Here is an 18,072-nt window from a genome sequence, read left to right on the forward strand (position 1 = left end):
CGTATGTCTTCACCACATGGCGTTTATTTATCAGTGCTTCCAGTGCAAGTCTGTGCTTTGATGCTTGTTTTTTATATATATTAAACGTGTGTTTTTATTCTGAAGAGACCTCTAACAGATCCCCAGGAGAGTCAGATCATTTGTTCCTTTGACATATTCCTGACACGCCACACCAGCCCTCATCCTTCTGAGGTTTTGAATGTAAATCATATCACGCTGCGCTCACATTTGAGCTGGCTGCAGCCTGGAGCCACACTGATAAAATGACGTGAGTTGTTGACGATGCTAAATGGCAGCACTTGAAATAGCCTACCTGCCAGCCTGCTCACCCACTTGCTGATACGATCACGACCCCATAAGCAGCGTTTCAGCACCGCGGCGCCCTGGACAGCTCCTGCGCCCTTTTCTATCTGCAGGACGTTAAATCTGCGGAGAACAGTGGAACTCAAGATCTACAAGAAAAACGATAAGTTTTGTTTGTTTACTGCATTTTTTTTTCACTTTAAGGACCTCGAACTTTAAAGAGATGGATATTGATCGACCAGCAAATGTCTCCTTTTTTGATTTCGTTGGAGGAGTTCAACTTCTCCAAAGGGGGGACACCAGAACAGCCATGCCAGTCCTCCTGATCGGGATCTGTGTGTCTGGAGCGGTTGGAAATTTGCTCGTTTTGCTGATTTTCATTCGTGACTTCAGGAACGGAAGGGGCTCCGAGGTGAAAGCGCTCCTCGCCTCTTTGGCCTCTACGGACCTGGCCATCCTGTTACTGTGCGCCCCGGTGCGCGCCGTCACCTACTACAAGCAGACCTGGACCCTGGGGAGTTTTGTTTGCAGCACCACGGACTGGTTCCAGCACTCGTGTGTGGTTGCAAAAACTTTAATCCTTGCGGTCACCACCAGAGCCAAACACACTTTGGTCCCCAGCCCAGCCAGGGGGGCCCTCTACACCCCGACGTGGATCCACGGAGCCCTGGCGTTTATCTGGATTGTGTCTATGATATTTCCGATCCCGCAGATGCTTTTCGCCTCTTTGCTGCAGCATGGCCGCAACACCATTTGCGTCTCTGAAATGCCAGTGTGCGCGTCTGACTTCATGAGTTTGTTCTACAAGATTTACCCAACTGCAACCTTTGTGGTGCCGGTCATCTTCACGCTTGCATACTACACCAAAACGCTGCACACCGCGGTGAACCACGCACCCAGCCCGCAGCACCAGAGCAAGGTTACCCTGGTCTTACTGTGTCTGAGCGGCGCACTCGGGCTCATGCTGCTGCCGGAGTGGGGGACGTTCACCTGGATCAGGCTCGGGTACAACAAACCTCCTGTCGGTTTGATCATCTTCGCGCAAGTCCTCCTTTACGCGTGCAGCTCCATCTCTCCGGTGATCCTAATGACCATGTACGACGACGTGCGCCAAGGGCTGATCACCATCTGGTTCATCGCCACCTGCAGGGGCTCGAAGCACGTCCCAAGCATCAAATGTCCAACGACGGAGGGAAACGGAGCGGAGGTCGGCTCAAACGCGGTCGCCAACGCGGTCTCTGCCGGGGACACGGAGAAGACCTTCCCGGACGTGGAGCATTTCTGGACCGGACGCAGGAATACGAACGTGGAAGAGGAGCAGGATCCGGTCCCGTGGGAGAGAGAGGAGAAGATGTTGTAGAGAATCAGATGTGAAAGTGTCTTTTCTTTTTTCAACTTCTCAGTTGGTTTACTAGTTTGTTGACCCACAGTTCAGACCCTCGTTGAAAGGCTGTAGTGGCCTGTTTGCTGTCGTGAGGTTGATTTAGATGTAAAATGAACTTGTACACTATCATGTTTTGATGTTACACATGTTTCTACTATTGAATATCTGTTCTAGCCTGCAGTATGGCTGCACTGTCAAGTAGAACACCTTTAATTAGGGGAGGTTTGTACAAATATGAATCAAATGTAAATATCAGGGTACTGAAGCATCAGATGGTTTGTTGTGATTGTGTACATGTGATGAACAACATGGATATTAAAACATTCTCAAATAAGGACTGTTCTGTTTTTTTTAAATGATGTAAAACATTCATCCTACCTTTTTAATCACGGATAAAGTACAAAACGAACATCAAATCTCTCCATTTAATTCAGGAGGTTGTGAGATGAAATGAACAGAGATCATTTCTCGTTATTAAAATCACAACTAATCCAGCTACATAGGTCAAGTTAATAATCATATTCCAGTGCAAAGCAGCGTTCAGGCTCGTCTAGTGGCGTATCGTAAATCTGGTGAATATTTCTGACTTTGTTTTCCTCTGTTTGAATCAAATCACTTGCCTCAATACTTGGTCATAAAGGTGCACTTTATGTTGTTATTTTCGAAGTTCAGAGCTTTTACTTAAGTAAAAGTAGCAGCACCACAGTACAAATACTCTGTTACAGTAAAAGTCCTGCATTCAACATTTCACAAAAGTACAGAAGTATTAAGCATCAAAATATTCTTAAAAGTACAGTATTTTCAATTAACTTAAACTCCCCCTATTTAGTATTGATAAGCAATAGCCTATATAAACATTTCATCAATAGTTTATGATACAACATTTACATCATGTAGGTAGATATAAGTGTTAATGTATTTGTAAACATCTTTAACTCCTGTCAACACCCACATATGGTAAAACACAGTTGCAATTATATAAAATATGTCTTTGTTTGAATTGTTGACAAATACATTAATGTACATTAATAAAAACAACAATTTCCCTATAACTGCTTTTAGATGTTCTCCTTAGAGAATATATTTTGTAAATACATTGTCATTCTGTTTTATAGCATCCAGACAATTACACCAATCAACACTTTTATCTGTGTATAACTACATTATATTATCATTAAACTTTTATATATACACACAGTGGTGGAAAGTAACTACATTTCCTCAAGTACTGCAGATTATTATAGTTAACTTTTGAGGTTCTTGTAGTTTAGTAGATTGATAAACAACAAATAAATTATGATGTATTATTATTGGTTAAGATAAGACTTTATTGATCCCTGTGGGAAATTCACATGTTAACCAGCAGTAATAAGTGAAATTAGCCCTTTAGCAACATTAAAGCTATGTAAACATTAATGAATCAATAATGTGATTATAATCTAATTATGGACCATTCTGCATTATGTGTACTTTTGCTTTTGGTACTTTAATTAACACTAGAAAAGTCCTCCAATGTGTTACATGTGTATATACTTACTACTTATATAGATGGGTGGGTTAAAGTTTCATTTTGTTGTTACATCATTGTTATTAAAATATTTAGTTTCTTACAGCATGGTAAAGACATATTTCTTTATACATTTTTTAACTTATTGATAACTATGTCTGATGTGGATGGTCAGATGATCACCACCACCACCACCCCACATGACCTGCGTTTGCAGTCTAACCTTTTAGTGGTTGTGAAAAGAAACCTGCTTTTTTCGTCTATGTGTTTACCAGTAAAGCAGCGGCCGCCTGTGGCTCTGACGCCCCAGCAGATTTGACATTTTAGTCTGCCTGAGTGAAAAGAAAGGTTACAGGTTGAAGAGGAAAAAAAACAAGCCTCTAAAGCTCCTCAGTATGATTGTGCTCTTGCACATAATTTATTCATTGACAATAGACCATGTCTCCAAATGTCTGCCCTTGGGTCACTTGGTTTTTCATTCAGTCATTCACAGTGTGTTTTGTGAGTTCTTTATTCTAGGAGGATGCTACACTGAATAATAGATGCTTCTTTTAGGCCAATCGAGCAGAACAAGTTCATTAAATAGGCAAATCTACAAAATTAATTCTTCCACATTTTCCCCTCTATTTTTTCTCCTACGTTAATCGACAATAGAGACCGTGTCCTGCTGAGAACCTCTCAGAGAATAAAGTATAACCTGAGAAACCTGAAATGATGAAGTGCAAAATAAATTGACTCACACTTTAAATAAATTACAAACCTTTTAGAGCAGTAGCCGTTATTTACAGCTTCATAACATGAGATGAGATGTGTCTTTTTGTAGGTATCTTGTGTCTGTTCATAGGAGATTTGTCTTTTATAGTCTCTTTTTGTTTGTTTCGCATCCATTTTCATTTTCTGGAAATTAGTTTTCACTGCCAAAATAAGTCCATATTACAAAAGTATAACAAGTATAACTGAACATTTGGCTGAATAAATAGTGGTCTAAATCATGAATATTTAGAAGAGTGGTTGCAGCACTCATGATGGCCTATTTCTAAAATCCTGGCTACAGCTCTGCTTCCAGTGTTTGTTACATTTATAAACAGCAAACATAGTTTTATATAAAAAGACAAGTGTTGTTCATAAAAATATAATTTAAAAGTTAAAATATGTGCACTGGAAAGTAACCCTAATCACACCACTACAGACAAACACAATATATAAACTGGATAAACCCTAAATAAAGGCTTTAGAGAAAAAGTTTTTAGCCTGCTTTTAAAAAGAGGTTAGTGTTGAGGGGCATCCTGTGTCATCTGATGACTCCAACAAGTCAGAGGGTAAAAGCAGCTTCACCAGCTTTTGACTTAATCCTTGAAAAGACAGTGCCAAAAGAACTGACAGACTCTGGCTCATAATAACCAGGTCATTTATAGCTTTGTAGAGAAGCAGTACAAAAGTAAAGTTCACAGTAAAGCTCACAGGAAGTTCAGAAATCAGTCAGTCAAGACTACAGCTACTCAACAGCTTTTTGTTTGGAGTTTTGTTCAATGAGATGATGGGGCAAGGTAAAAATTTTAAAGGAGCTATTTGTATGTTTTTTCTATTGCTACATAGCTAACATTAGCATGGACAGCTGTTTACTTACCAGCATTAAACTTCATTCCTTTACTCACCAAGAGCTGTCTCCAGAGGTGGAAAGCAACTTTCATGTTTTACTTCTATTTCTGTCACTTCTTCTCATTTACTTAAGTTAGCATGCTAACCAGCTAGCCTCGTCATTTTCCGATACCGAGTCACTGCAGCATCCAGTCTTCCCTGAGGAAGGAGCGCTGGTCAGATGATGTATTATAACCTACGCTAAAGTGTTAGTTCAGGCTTCTCCTTTTGTTTGGACTACTGTAACTCCCTTTGTACATGTCTGAGCCAACAGAGTCGACATAAATTACAGCTAGTCCAAAATGCAGCAGCCAGACTTCTTACCAAAACCAAAAGAAGACAGCATATTACTCCCATTTTTGCACTTCTTCATTGGCTTCTGGTAAATTTTAGAAAAGATTTTATGGATGACTTTTAAGGCTTGCCCTGGATTCTTTGACCTTTTTTAAATCCGTCTTAAAGACGTATCTTTATAGGTGTGCTTTCTCTGGGCTTGGGGACTGAATCTATTATTATATTAAGTCATCATCCTGTTTCTTTACAATTTATTTATTTTATTCTGTTTTATCTCATTTTTACTGAACCTCATAGTCACTCTTTTCTCCCCCCAATCTTGTTAAACCTTTAAACACTTTTTAAATGTTTTTTTTTTATCATTCATTTTTTATTGTTCATCCTCAGTTTTATCTTGTCTTGCAAAGCACTTGTAACTGTGTTTTGAAAGGTGCTAAATACATAAAGCTTATTATTATTATCTTCTATATTGGTGAAATTCTGAATCTAAGTGTCTATTACTGAAATGTATTTACAGTGACTTCTTATAGCTGCTCTTTCTGTAGGTTAGAACCCCTATGGAGAGGCAACCTATAATCCTGATGGTGTTTGTACCAGTTGTCCAGGACCCCCATTGTTAGCACGTCCAGTCCAGTACAGCAGGGGATTAGGTCGAGGTCGAGACTATTTCTCATATCTGATCTGTGACGAGTCCACTGTCTCCTCGCTGATTCCTCATCTTTCTACAGAATGATACAGCCCCCGCACCCCACCCCCCCCCCCACCCCACCACTACCTCACGAAAAATTGTCCTAATTGTCTCAAACTGTCCAAGTAGCAACTATGAAGCATGTTATGCAACGTTGTGCAACGCAGGCGTGATACTTCATACGTTCTGCTTCACTTGGCCATATAAACATAATGCTGGCATAAAGATAATTGAGCTGCCTGTGGGGGATAAAGTCCATAAGGTCCCATTTCCACTGAGGATGTCTCCCTCCCTTAAGCATGCATGTAGTTAAATATATATGTCGGTTAAGGGTTAGCCGTCTCTGCTACTGATGAACTTAAACTGGACTCTGAGAGCTCACACTACGCTTGCTAGATAGAAAAAATAAGAGTGTGTGTCCATTAGCAGATGGGAAAAAGGAGAATAAGGTGTGATTTGATGTCTGACATGGCTTCATGTACTGTAAGGCACAGTTAAATCACTACCAATGACCTCACATGAGAATCCTGCATATCCCTTCTTGTCGGTGTGCTGTAGTCTTAATGCCAAAGGGCTCTGAAAAGAGTGCAGTGCAGCTCTTTTATTGAGATGTACATGGTGTTTTTCCTCCCCACTCAGCCGTGATGGATTGTTGATGCTGCCTCGGGCTTTCTGTGGCTTTATTTGGTGGCTCTCCTCGTATCCTCATTCCTGCTAAGGAGGGTTTTTCCCCGCAAGATATGAAAGGTTCAAGTCAAATAGGACTAGCGTTTGTTTTTAGCATTTGTTCTGAGCTGTGTGGAGAGTGACAGAGGTGGGATTTTACCTCCATAAAGATGGTTTAGTTTCATGATTATTGTCTCTTATGATTTTTGTTTAAGGGTTATATTTTTTTGCTGCTAATCGTATTACTGCGTGTAGTAAACCCTGCTCCGTCCGGCATTAGAGCTGATGAAATCCAGTCATTTAATATTTTTTACACGGGTTTACCAGCTGCATTTGTTACATGATTTTAATCACTAACAGACAAAATAAAATAAATAAATGCAACACTGTTACCCTGATAATTAACTGTCTACTCTGATGTCTAGATTACAGTTCTATCAGCACATTTCTGAAAAGAAATGATTTTTATAATAATAACCTGTCACATTTTCTTAGTCGATTGAACACAGCAGTGATTCAACCTGAATCCTGCTCACATTCGTTGGTTTTAACACCCTTTCTCTTCTCTAATAGCCCCCGTGGCTGAAAAGAGTGCTACCTACTTGCAGAAACAAACACAACACAGGAGACATAAGAGCACCAATGAGCTCTGAGCACCAAAGATACCAACAATATACAAAGCAATAATCTTTAGGAAACAGCTTGAAATTAGCAAGAATTTTGAGCTGAGGCTGAGGAGCATCAGTCCTGATGTCTTGAAACTCCACAGCCACGGTTTGTAATGCAGTTTCTGTTAAAATGTGTAACCCGCAAGGCCAAGCCCAGAGAAGGACATGTCACACTGAAATAATCTGATACATGAATAAACAATTAGCAAGAGTTAGTCAGACACAGCAACATGTATGAACAACCCTTTCATTCATTATTTGGACGTGAGTTTGTAATTGGTGGATAGAAATGAATTCAGTTTATGCTTAGGAGAGCAGCAGGAAGTTGTGACAGGAAAAGCTTGAGAAAAACTGCTCCAGAGTTACAAACTAAAGTGTACAACTGTTTTCACAGGCTGAGCAATACTCCCCATGAAGATCATCATCGTGTGTAAAATTGCCCCTTTGAAATCACAAACTCTCTCATGTTGAAAATTAGGTAATTCACTGCAGATGAACCAGAGAGCCGATGTACGATGGAGCTGCAATTATTGTACTTCCTGTACTTGTAATTTCATAAGGAAAATGATTTCTTGTTAACTTAAAAACTTGCGTGTGCATGAATTGCTGGTGATTAATGTTCCCTAATGGTAGTTCATGTAATAGCTGATGCACTTTAATAACACAGAAACAAACGTGTTATTTTTTTTTATGACACAACTGAAATTAGATAGATAGAAGATAAACAGAAGTAGATTCACACGGCTTCTGTCAGAAAACCAAAAAAATATAAGAGCTGCAAACTTCAATGAGAGATGTGGGTTTACTTCAGGAAATACATTTAACATGGAGCATAATGCAATCAAATATTACGTGATGACACACAGATTTACAGGATGAAGAGCAAGTTATCATGAACAAACCTTTACATTGAAGCAGTGCACTCAAACATCTTTAATCCCTGTTTAACAAACCTGCAGCGTAATGAACCAAAATCCTGCCGATGCTATTATCCTTCCCATAATCCTCCAGTAATTCAGATCACTGGGATCCTGTTCGTGTTGTGAACTTACAGGTGGTTAACAAAGATGTGCATTAAATAGGACTACTGTCATGCAAAGACAGATCTCCTGTTAATACACGTCACTGGAGTCGTGCTCATTTCATTGAGGAGAGTTAAAGCAAATGTTGATTTAAATACATACTGTATATTTCTGCACAATCACATACAGTTGCCTCCTCCTGTGTGCTCAGTGTGTAAGTAAGTAAGTGGCGCCTCCTTCTGGTGCAAAATGAGCATAGGCCAAGACTTGACTCGTGTTCCTGCTCCTGTCTTACCAACAATTTAAAGTCATATAACTATTATGTTTTTATTATTCAGCAGATGTTGAGGAGAAATGCAGATCAGCAAACCTGTTTGTTGCCTCCCCTTTTGTTTTATCCTTTTACACTCTTATCTATTATCCCCGCACATGATCAATAAAATATATCTTATCTTTTTTCCATTCAAAAGTCTTCAGTTATCAAGCTTAAAAAATATGACAGTAGTAATGGTAGTGTAAACCTTATTTCTCAGTCATTAGGGTTCTCTGGTATCTGGGCTGTGGGTGACAAGCAGACTACAATTTCCTTTGACTGACTTCATCACCACTGACTCAACTTTATTCTGCTCTCTTAGCAATTACATGTGTATCCAGTAGACTGTCACATTCACACCTGTCCCCCTGCAAACAATGGCAGGTGGGAACTTAAAGTGCTGCACACTAAAGGGGTATCTTAAATGTTACACCTACAAATGTACAAATTATATATATATATGAAATAATAAAGTACTGATAATGAAATTATATAATAAAGTCAATGAAGTAATATTAGTCAATATTATAAACTCAAATAATATTGCGCCACTTTATATACAACACCAATTAATATGGTAATCTCATAATTAAGGTAATCCAAATATATGCAATAATTAAGTTTACAGTAGCATGTCAAAATAACATGAAAACCACTTGAAGGGTTTTGGAGCTTTAGCTAATTTATGAAGCTGTAGTTTGTTCTGTTTTTATATTGAAGATGTTGATCTTGAACCTGATTTTAAAAGTTTTCATTTTTGTAATGGAGAATTTCTATATTATGGTAATACAGCTGCATTTACTTAAACTACAACTGAATGTTACTGTTTTAGTGCTCTTGGATTGCATGTTGTGAATGCTAGTTTTATTTACTTACAAAAAAAATCAAATTAATGATGACATATTGGTGATATGGTCATGTATTATATATTTCATACATAAACAACACAGTTGCTCCCCTCCTCTCTCTCTCTCTATCCATGTGAACGGATTAGGATCAGGGATTAGAGACAGATGTAAACCAGTAGTCCAGATCCTATCTAATTCTGCCGCCATCCATCACAGGAAAGGTCACAGTTAGGGTCAAGATTAAGAAACCTCCGCCTCCTTTACATCCTACTCTCGTTTTTATTGGTCCGAGATTTGATTGACGGCGCTGTTGTCCAATAGGATTAGAGAACGAGCGGCTTCTGTAACCGCTGCGCAGATGTGTGACAAGACGACAACGCAGGTTTTAGTGAGAGCAGGAATAGCAGTTGAAAGGGAGTCACGAACTGCTGAGGCACCAAAACACGAAAGGTGAGCCCTAAATTATTTCATATTATCGTAAATAAATCTAAATTAATTGTGTTCTCACATATAATTCATGTTTAATTTAATATTTTAGTTGACAGTTGCCTGCGAAGTCAGGAAACAGATGGTGACTTAGCTAGGTTGCATCGCAATTATTAACATAAAGTAGCATGTAGAAAACTTTACACCGGTAATTCCTGTTAGTTGGTACGTTTTTAAAGTTATATTTCATGACATATTGCTACTATTTACAGGCATGTGTCTGTGTCTGTCGCCCCTGCTTTTTAAAAACAGACTTATTTAATTCCACCTAACCTTTTTAGTCCGTTTTATCCTAGAAAATAGGTGTAAAAAGTGTTTTTCAGAATGCATTTCTATAATATACAGACAGATACAAGTCTCCATTGTCCTTGTTGTTTATTCTCAGCCTTTTTAACTCTTCCCAGTCCAAGTCAGTTATTTGAACCAAAAATAGGCTTAGAATACTTTAACAACATAATTCAATCATTTACAGGCAAGTATCAGTCACTACTGTCCTTGTTGTTTGTGTGCAGCCTTTTTTTAAAACAATTCCCAACCTTCTTATCCAGAAACAGGCTTTAAAACTTTCCTCAGATATCTCTACTTTCACTTCTGATTAGCACTGACGTGACTTGTGAGCTTTGTTGCACTAAATCAAAGTAAGATTTGAAGGAATAATTGTGAGGGTTTTGCTCAGGTAAACCTGTTATGTATGAAATTTGACAGAGAAGCTTTGAAAACCAAGGACACCAGCAGCAAAAGGACAGTTTAGAGGTCATCCATTTGGCTAGGCTCTTCATAATTTGCTCCTGTGACAAGGTGCCTTTTCCCCCTCGCACACACAACCTGCCTTGTCTTGTTAATCTGCAGTCTCTCATCGCGTTACACTTAACATGCGTGCTTGAAAATTATACACACTCACTCACACACACACACACATTTTCACAATCCTGTAAAGGCTTGAACACACAGCAGCATATCTGCCTGACAGGCTAAACCATGGCCTCTGTAGGCTAATGATACAATGAGGAAGACTTTGCTCTTTGGTTAGTGCCTCTGACATTTATTCCAATCTCAGATCTGTCATACTGCTACTGCTGCTGCTGCTGCTGTTGCTACTGTCCCACATGTACATTAACCTTTAACTGCTTGACATGGCTGGTGGTGACAGGATATCCTGTGAAAACGTTCCCCCTGACTGAACCTGACAACAGATTACTTTACCTGGCTGTTTAGGTACAAACAAAGTGAAGGTGCATTAAGGTGTATTCAATACAAAAAAAAAAGACCCAGATGTCTTAACCAGAGGGATTTATTGAAGTTCAGCTGAGGAGAATAGAGACAAGCAGTGTCACCAAATTCTGAAGGTTATCTTACTTGCAGGGTGTATTTAATCCCATACAAAACTTACTACGTGTCCAAATCATTGCAGCCTATACAAGAAGGTTGGTCCTCTCTATCAGAAAGACGTGAAATGCATTGGTACCTATTCATTTTTACAAAGCCCTTATTGGGAAATTGCCATCGTATGTTACGTCTCTCACTGTCAGATCACAGAAAGTTATCCACTTTTTAGAAACAAGATTTTAAACCTTCCCGAAACATAATGCAATTGTTTCAATTGATGAGACTGTTGACTGTGTTTTATAGTCTTGGCATCTTATGAGTTTAAAAATTTTACAATTTTGTAATTTTGTTGTTTGTTATTTAAATTGTATAGTAAAGTTTTTTTTTGGACTATTTGTCCATGAATAGTTTTAATTTTCATTCAGGTCTCTTGAAAATGAGATTTCTATCACAGTGGGATTCACCTGAATAAATAAAGGTCACATAAGTTATGACCACGGGGACTGGGCCAGCTAGACTCTAACGTCTTCATAGCTGCCCTTGAGACAGAAATTGAACTGGTGCATTTAGGGTCTAGTGTCTAATACTACTTTAAGTCCAAACGAAGGATAAATTCCCTCACAGCCATGAGAACGAAGTGTGTGGAGTAACCTACGGTTGAGACATTCATGCTGCATAAGTAAAGTTCAGATATTAAACTGGAGATGGAGGTGATTAATCAGTGACTAGTCCGGACCTGTTCACCTTCTTACGCCAAACAGTTGCAACCTTGAAAAGTAGGAGTGTTTCTCTCCCCTTTAAAAAAGAAAAATAAGTCACATCCAAATAAAAAAGAACATATTTATCTTACTACTAGTTACATAACGGGTGATCTTCATTTTCACTTTCAGTTTCATTGGCAAAGGAATAAAATCCCCTAAATGTGTCTGTTATCATCGCAGACAGCTAAGTTCTGGTTTCCATATTGTGATTTTGGGTACTTTCATGTCTCATACAAAGCAAAAAGAGAAGTGTAGAGGGCGGCACGGTGGTTTACTGGTCAGCATTGTCACGGCACAGCAAGAAAACCTGGTACTCCGACGTCCTCCCACAATCCAAAAACATGCAGATTAGGTTAATTCACAACTCTAAATTTCCCGTAGGTGAGAATGTGAGTGCGAATGATTGTGCGAATGAAGGATATTTTAAAGCGCTTCATGGTTTGGGACCTGCCTACATTGCCAGATTCTCTGTCGTTTTATAATCCATCACAAGCTCTCAGATCTTCTACTGCCAGGCTTTTAAATACACACAAGTTTACGCACAAGAAAATAGGCAGTGCAGCTTTTTTGAACTATGCTCCAAAACTATGGAAAACCCTGCAAGATTTTCTGCAAACATTTTAAAATGACTGCTGAAAACCTGTTTATTTAAACTGGTTTTTAATTAACTCTTTCATACTTTGGTATTCTTACTGGTTTCTGTTTTTATTCTAATTTTTTTATCATCTTCTGTCTTTTTATTGTCTATTTTCATTGTCCTTCAATCTGTCCTTATTGTATTATTTGATTTTTGTTTGTAAAGCACTTTGAGCCACATCTCTTGTATGAAAAGTGCACTATGAACAATAATAAGAATGACAATGATAATAATTATTATTATTGATTTACAAAATTGCACTGTAAAAACCTGGCAGGAGTAAAACCCATTTAACGTTTTTGAAGTCTTCACTATCTCTGTTTTTTATTTGCTCACACTTATTTCACAGATGACGTTTGCCAGCGACAAACTCTACAATGGATATCTGCGGCGGAAAATGCCAATGATTGCATCCAACGTGAAAGTGAGAGAAATAATCGTCCACCTGCCGTGTTTGACTGGTCATGACAGGGTAAGTTTCATTAGATATAACCTATACCTACCTATAGAACCTCTCAGGAATGTGGGAATAGCATAATGTATTGGTACTGGTTTTCCAAAGGTATCCAGATTTTTTAAGAAATAGTGGCAATACCTGAGTTTCGGTTCAGACACCAAAGAAATATTTTCTCTGCCACCATACGCCATACTGTATTGATGTACTTTAAAATAACCATTGTCTGCCTTTAGTTGATGCTTTTTTAAGTGGTCTGGTTTTGCACCATTATTGTCATTGTTGCAATTCTTAATCATCCCGTTATTACAATTTTATCACTGTCATAATGCAGATATGTCCCAAAAAAGGATACTCTGTAATTGCAGGAATAAGCAGTCCCAAGTAACCCAAACAATACTGCTGTACTACTACTGTACTGTTTTTGAGGCCAATATTGACATGAACAATTCAAAGTCAAAAGATGACCCATCACATAATCATTTTGTGTGTGTGATTCAGTTGAATTATCAGTTATCACTGGTGACAGTAACTGTAAAGTTTTGACAATAAACTTCACAGAAAATCATCAATACATCAAGATCAAAGTGATCACTACCCTGATAAATTATATTTTTATATTTCTTTATTTTATTTTTTTATTTTAGGAAAATATAGAGGCAAAAAGAGAGACTTATGGAAATCATGACAGCATGGTGCTACTTCTGGAGTGTCTGAGGAGGAGAGAAAACTGGCCGGAGCAGTTCATTGACGCACTTGAGGCGTGTGAGCAACCAACTATAGCAGATGAGGTCAGGGCTGAATACAACGCTCTGAAAGGAATTAAGAGTAAGTCAGCGAGTTAATTTACCTAATACTGCATATTAAAGTGTAAGTAGCTAATGTTGTTAAAAGTATGTGCTACCGGAAACTAATTTAGTCTTTCTCAGTTTCTCTATCTGTGAGATATTAAATGAAAAAGAGTCTAAATAGTACTCCACTGATGTTTTTTGGAATAGCACACAGTTTCAGGGTTAGCTGGTCCTTCAGGATTTCCCAGAGCTTTAGTCATATATATTCATAACAGATTTGAATGACTGCATTATTTGCTTTGCCCTAGATTCCAACCCCAGCTCCCCTTCAACAACTGTCGTCAGGGTGCACGTCGAGCCAGCTCCAGCTGCCAGTCATCCAGAGAACGGTGTGAACTCTCAGGTTGCTGTCGCTCCGCCAGCTGAAGCATCAGCTCCTCCACAGCCAGCTGCTCAGGCCTCACCCCCTCTGAACACCCCGGTGCATCCACAAGCCCCGAGCCCAGTAGCCCATGTACCCGAGGCTGTTCCTCCACCTGAGCCCCAACAGATTGAAGTGGCACCCCCTCCATCGACGCCTCCTCCATCACCGCCACAGAGGGAGGTAAATGCTCATCAGGAGCCAGAGGAAAACTCTGAGTCAGACATCCAGGATTCAGACAACTCTGTGGCGTCTCCTCTGCCGTCCCCTCCTGTTGAACAGCGTAAAACAGACACTCCTGTCCAAACAACAGCAACCACAGAGGTCAGGCCACCACAGAGTCCCTCTCCTACTCAGGCAAACTCGGATGTGAGCGATGGATCCTCTTTCCTCACACTGACCCCAGAGAGGCCTCCAGTACAGGACACCGCCCCTCCTTTTGAAAAAACACCTGCTGTTGTCCTGGAGCCTGAAGAGACATCTGAACCTTCTACTACACAGGTGAATATCAGATTATAATATTCTATCTACGTTATAATGAGCAATTTTAAGACTTAGTCATAAAAACAAAAGATCACACACTGTCCATCACCACTACTCACTTTATTAACACTATTTATTCATTTTACCTGATGAAAGCCTGAGGACTGAAAAGCCACAAGTTAATGACACAAAGTCCCTGGATAAAATTTCACTTTTCAAAATCAATAATGTAAAGCAAAGATCACAACAATCGCGAGGTAAACAGTAAAAATAGAGTTACACATACTTGATTTGTCAACATGGCGTCTTGCCAAAAAAAGTTGAGTCAGGTTCCTCTTTTTTTTTTTTGCCTCATGAGCCTGCTTTGTTTTGCCATCAGCACTCCTACTGTGATGAATGAGAAAGCTGTGTTTTTTCACACAAGGCTACAATTGGTCTGAACATGGCTTTATATTATGTCCACGCTACTACGTTTTCGAAAAAGATCTCTGCCCTGACTGTTACACCTGAAAACGCATACATACCCAACATTCATGAACACTGGGCGTGGGTGAGCCGGTCTAAACAGGAAGCAGATTGTCTTCTCTGCAGTTGATTAGTTGCAAAAAATACCACGAACCAGGAACAACAAAGTAAATAAAGGATTTAACTCCTCAACAGCTGCTAGCAAAGACAACAAGGTCAGTAACATGTGTAATTCATTATTCATGTCGTATTCACCACTGGTAGTTCAGGCTGATAAGCGAAATCAAGAGAGCCCGTGGGTGTCTACATCATCGTTTCCAAAGGTCTCAGTTTTCTCCCGTCCAGAGGACAACACAACCCCGGAGTTTTCAAACTAAAACGGGTCCAGCAGCGTTTCCAAAAGTCTCAGTTCTTGTCACTCAAAAATGCCGGAGTCGTGTGGACGGGAGGTGAAAACGTAGCAGAAGAGATGCGTTTTTAAAACTAAAACGTAGTAGTGTGGACGTAGCATTAGATTGCATTATACACAATTAAAGTTGTTTCTATTCATATACACAAGAGGCACAGAATATTTAAAAAATATATTTTCTACATAAGCTTCTCAATAAAAATGACACGTGACGTCTATTTCTCCTGCAGGTTATTGAAAGCAGCCCACAGAGAGATGCAGCAGCTACAAACTCCCCCCTGCCTGGTGCCTCTGTGTTTGATGACAACTCTATGTGTCTGAGCAAGCCTGGACAACTCGTCAGCATCCAACCACAAAATCATGACAGTCCTACTATCCCTGCACACAACCCACCGGCGGAGCCCTACTCTGGTAATAGTCAGCGCCTGGAAATGAGCGATGCTGCACCGGATGCTGTTACCTCTGCCCACGTTCCTGCATGCCAGGAGAACGGCGTTGGACTCGGCCACAACCAACCGGAGGAGAACCATTACGAATCTCCCTGTGAGAGTTTTGAGGTGCGGGAGAATGTGGTGCATGTGTCCGGGGAGCCGTCCATCCTCAACCTAGACGGCCAGATCTTGGCACCACGAGCTCAAATCATCAACGGCGGAGCAGCCAGAGAGATCACTCCTCCTGCACCATCCTCCAACACCGCTGCTGATACTGTATCGAGCTTAAACACCCCCTCCGGTGAGAGCTACCCCCCCCCTGAGCCTGCACCAGCACCAAAGCTGAAAACACTGCCGGATTCAGAGGAGAAGACGTTCTCTTACAGCCTCCCAACCAATACAAAGTATATTATGACTGCTGCAGGCGTGGGCGCCTGTGCACTGTTGATGGCGTGGAAGTTAAAGAAATAAGGGGATTTAAAGGAAAGAGAAGATTAGGCTTTAAGGCTTTTAAAAGAGGGTCTTACGGGTAAGGTGCCTTATTGTAGTCATTGGACTTGGATGGCATGAGGCAGCTGTTTAATAATTATCCATCATAATAATAGCTGCAAGACCTTTGATCATGACATTAATTTCAAGCCGTGTTGTTAAGTTGGACTGTGTTCTATCATGTTAACGTTGAATGGAGTTGACACTAGTGATCAAAAACCAAATGTACCCTTCCTATTCTAGTTAGGGAACGTCATGGAGCTGGGCTGAGATCTCAGGTTATTTATGCTGTACATATTTGGTTTGTAAAGGTAAACTGAGGTTGTGTATTAATGATAGAAATGTTTGTATGTTCACTTGTCTGGTAAGCACTTTGAAGATAAGGCTGTTGGCTTTCATCCAGTGATGATTAGAGTATCAAGGACCTGAATTTTACTGAATGTGGACTGTGGAAGAAAGGGTATCAGCATCACACACATTTTCTTCTCCTGTTGATAGTGGGAAATGATGGATTGTGCTTTGTCTGTATATATTTTTACATATAGGTATCTAATTATGTGTTTTAAGAATGGATGGACATGTGAAAAACATTTCAGAGCACCTACCATGTGTCAGATATTCAGCACTCAAAGAATCAATCAACCAAACACGCCATAATTTTATTACATATTTTGCAAAATGTATGTGGTTCATAGTCTATACCAGTGGTTTTTAAACTCTTTTAAAACCATAGCACTCCGTGATTTTTCTTTCTTGGCACCGTCTCCCAGGGAAGTAGTGACTGTGCTCCATTAGTTGTATATGTAACTGGATTTTTAAATGTTTATTTTGATGGTTATTACTTATTTCTTTAGTTTTGATGTTTGAAAATGTAATATAAAAATTAGTACATGTAAACATTGCCTAGCTTTTTTTTTTATAATAATGAAACATGATCAAAAGTGTACTATAAAAAATGTAAATGAGCATATCTTGCTGTATGCATGGCAGGTGCTTTGGCAACCACTGGTCTAGACAACATACTAGGCTGTTATGTGGTGTAAATGTTTGAGATGACATTTTATTTTACCATAGGTTTTCCTCTTTAAATAGAAACAAGTTGAGTGTGTCATGTTTGTGAGGTGAGAGTTAATTGTAAATAGTAGTTAATACAAGAAATGTCAGGAAAAAAAAATAATTGAGAAGGTTTTGCACATTTTAAAAGGATATTTTGGCTGCAGAGATATAGATGAAATATATTGTCCGTCTGATACAGATATTGTAACTAATCTGAGCGTAAGTGTTATCTAAATTTGATGCACTGTCTCTAGCTATGCACTTCAGCAATCGCATCAATAAAGCTGAAATTGTAATGTGTGTGTGTGTGTGTGTATATATATATATATATATATATATATATATATACAGTATATTGAAGTGCATGTTGAATGCCAGCTCTTTAAAATTGCCAGCTCTATAAAATTGATAAAATTGTGCTTTTCCCAGCTTTCTTGGATTGTCTTGTTATGACGAAAGCACAGGAGCAATTAATAAAACGAATGAAGGCTAAACTCCATTTAGCTGCTTCAATTTCATGGTCCTGGTATTG

At 39.3% G+C, this 18,072-nt stretch overlaps 2 protein-coding genes across 2 annotated transcripts; both read left to right on the forward strand.

The window, feature by feature from the left end:
• Nucleotides 1-526: 526 nt before the first annotated feature.
• LOC111225636 (probable G-protein coupled receptor 151) lies at nucleotides 527-1,663 on the forward strand. Its single transcript, XM_022750629.1, has one exon. The coding sequence runs from the start codon at nucleotides 527-529 to the stop codon at nucleotides 1,661-1,663; it is 1,137 nt and encodes a 378-aa protein (XP_022606350.1).
• Nucleotides 1,664-9,695: 8,032 nt separating this feature from the next.
• mavs (mitochondrial antiviral signaling protein) lies at nucleotides 9,696-17,836 on the forward strand. Its single transcript, XM_022751136.1, has 5 exons — nucleotides 9,696-9,781; nucleotides 12,891-13,013; nucleotides 13,643-13,823; nucleotides 14,095-14,708; nucleotides 15,795-17,836. Exons 2-5 carry the CDS (start codon nucleotides 12,891-12,893, stop codon nucleotides 16,464-16,466), a joined length of 1,590 nt encoding a protein of 529 aa, XP_022606857.1. The 5' UTR covers nucleotides 9,696-9,781; the 3' UTR covers nucleotides 16,467-17,836.
• Nucleotides 17,837-18,072: the final 236 nt, after the last annotated feature.

This window comes from Seriola dumerili, unplaced genomic scaffold (assembly GCF_002260705.1).
Source record: "Seriola dumerili isolate Sdu_G_001 unplaced genomic scaffold, Sdu_1.0 BDQW01000149.1, whole genome shotgun sequence".
NCBI classification, from domain to species: domain Eukaryota; kingdom Metazoa; phylum Chordata; class Actinopteri; order Carangiformes; family Carangidae; genus Seriola; species Seriola dumerili.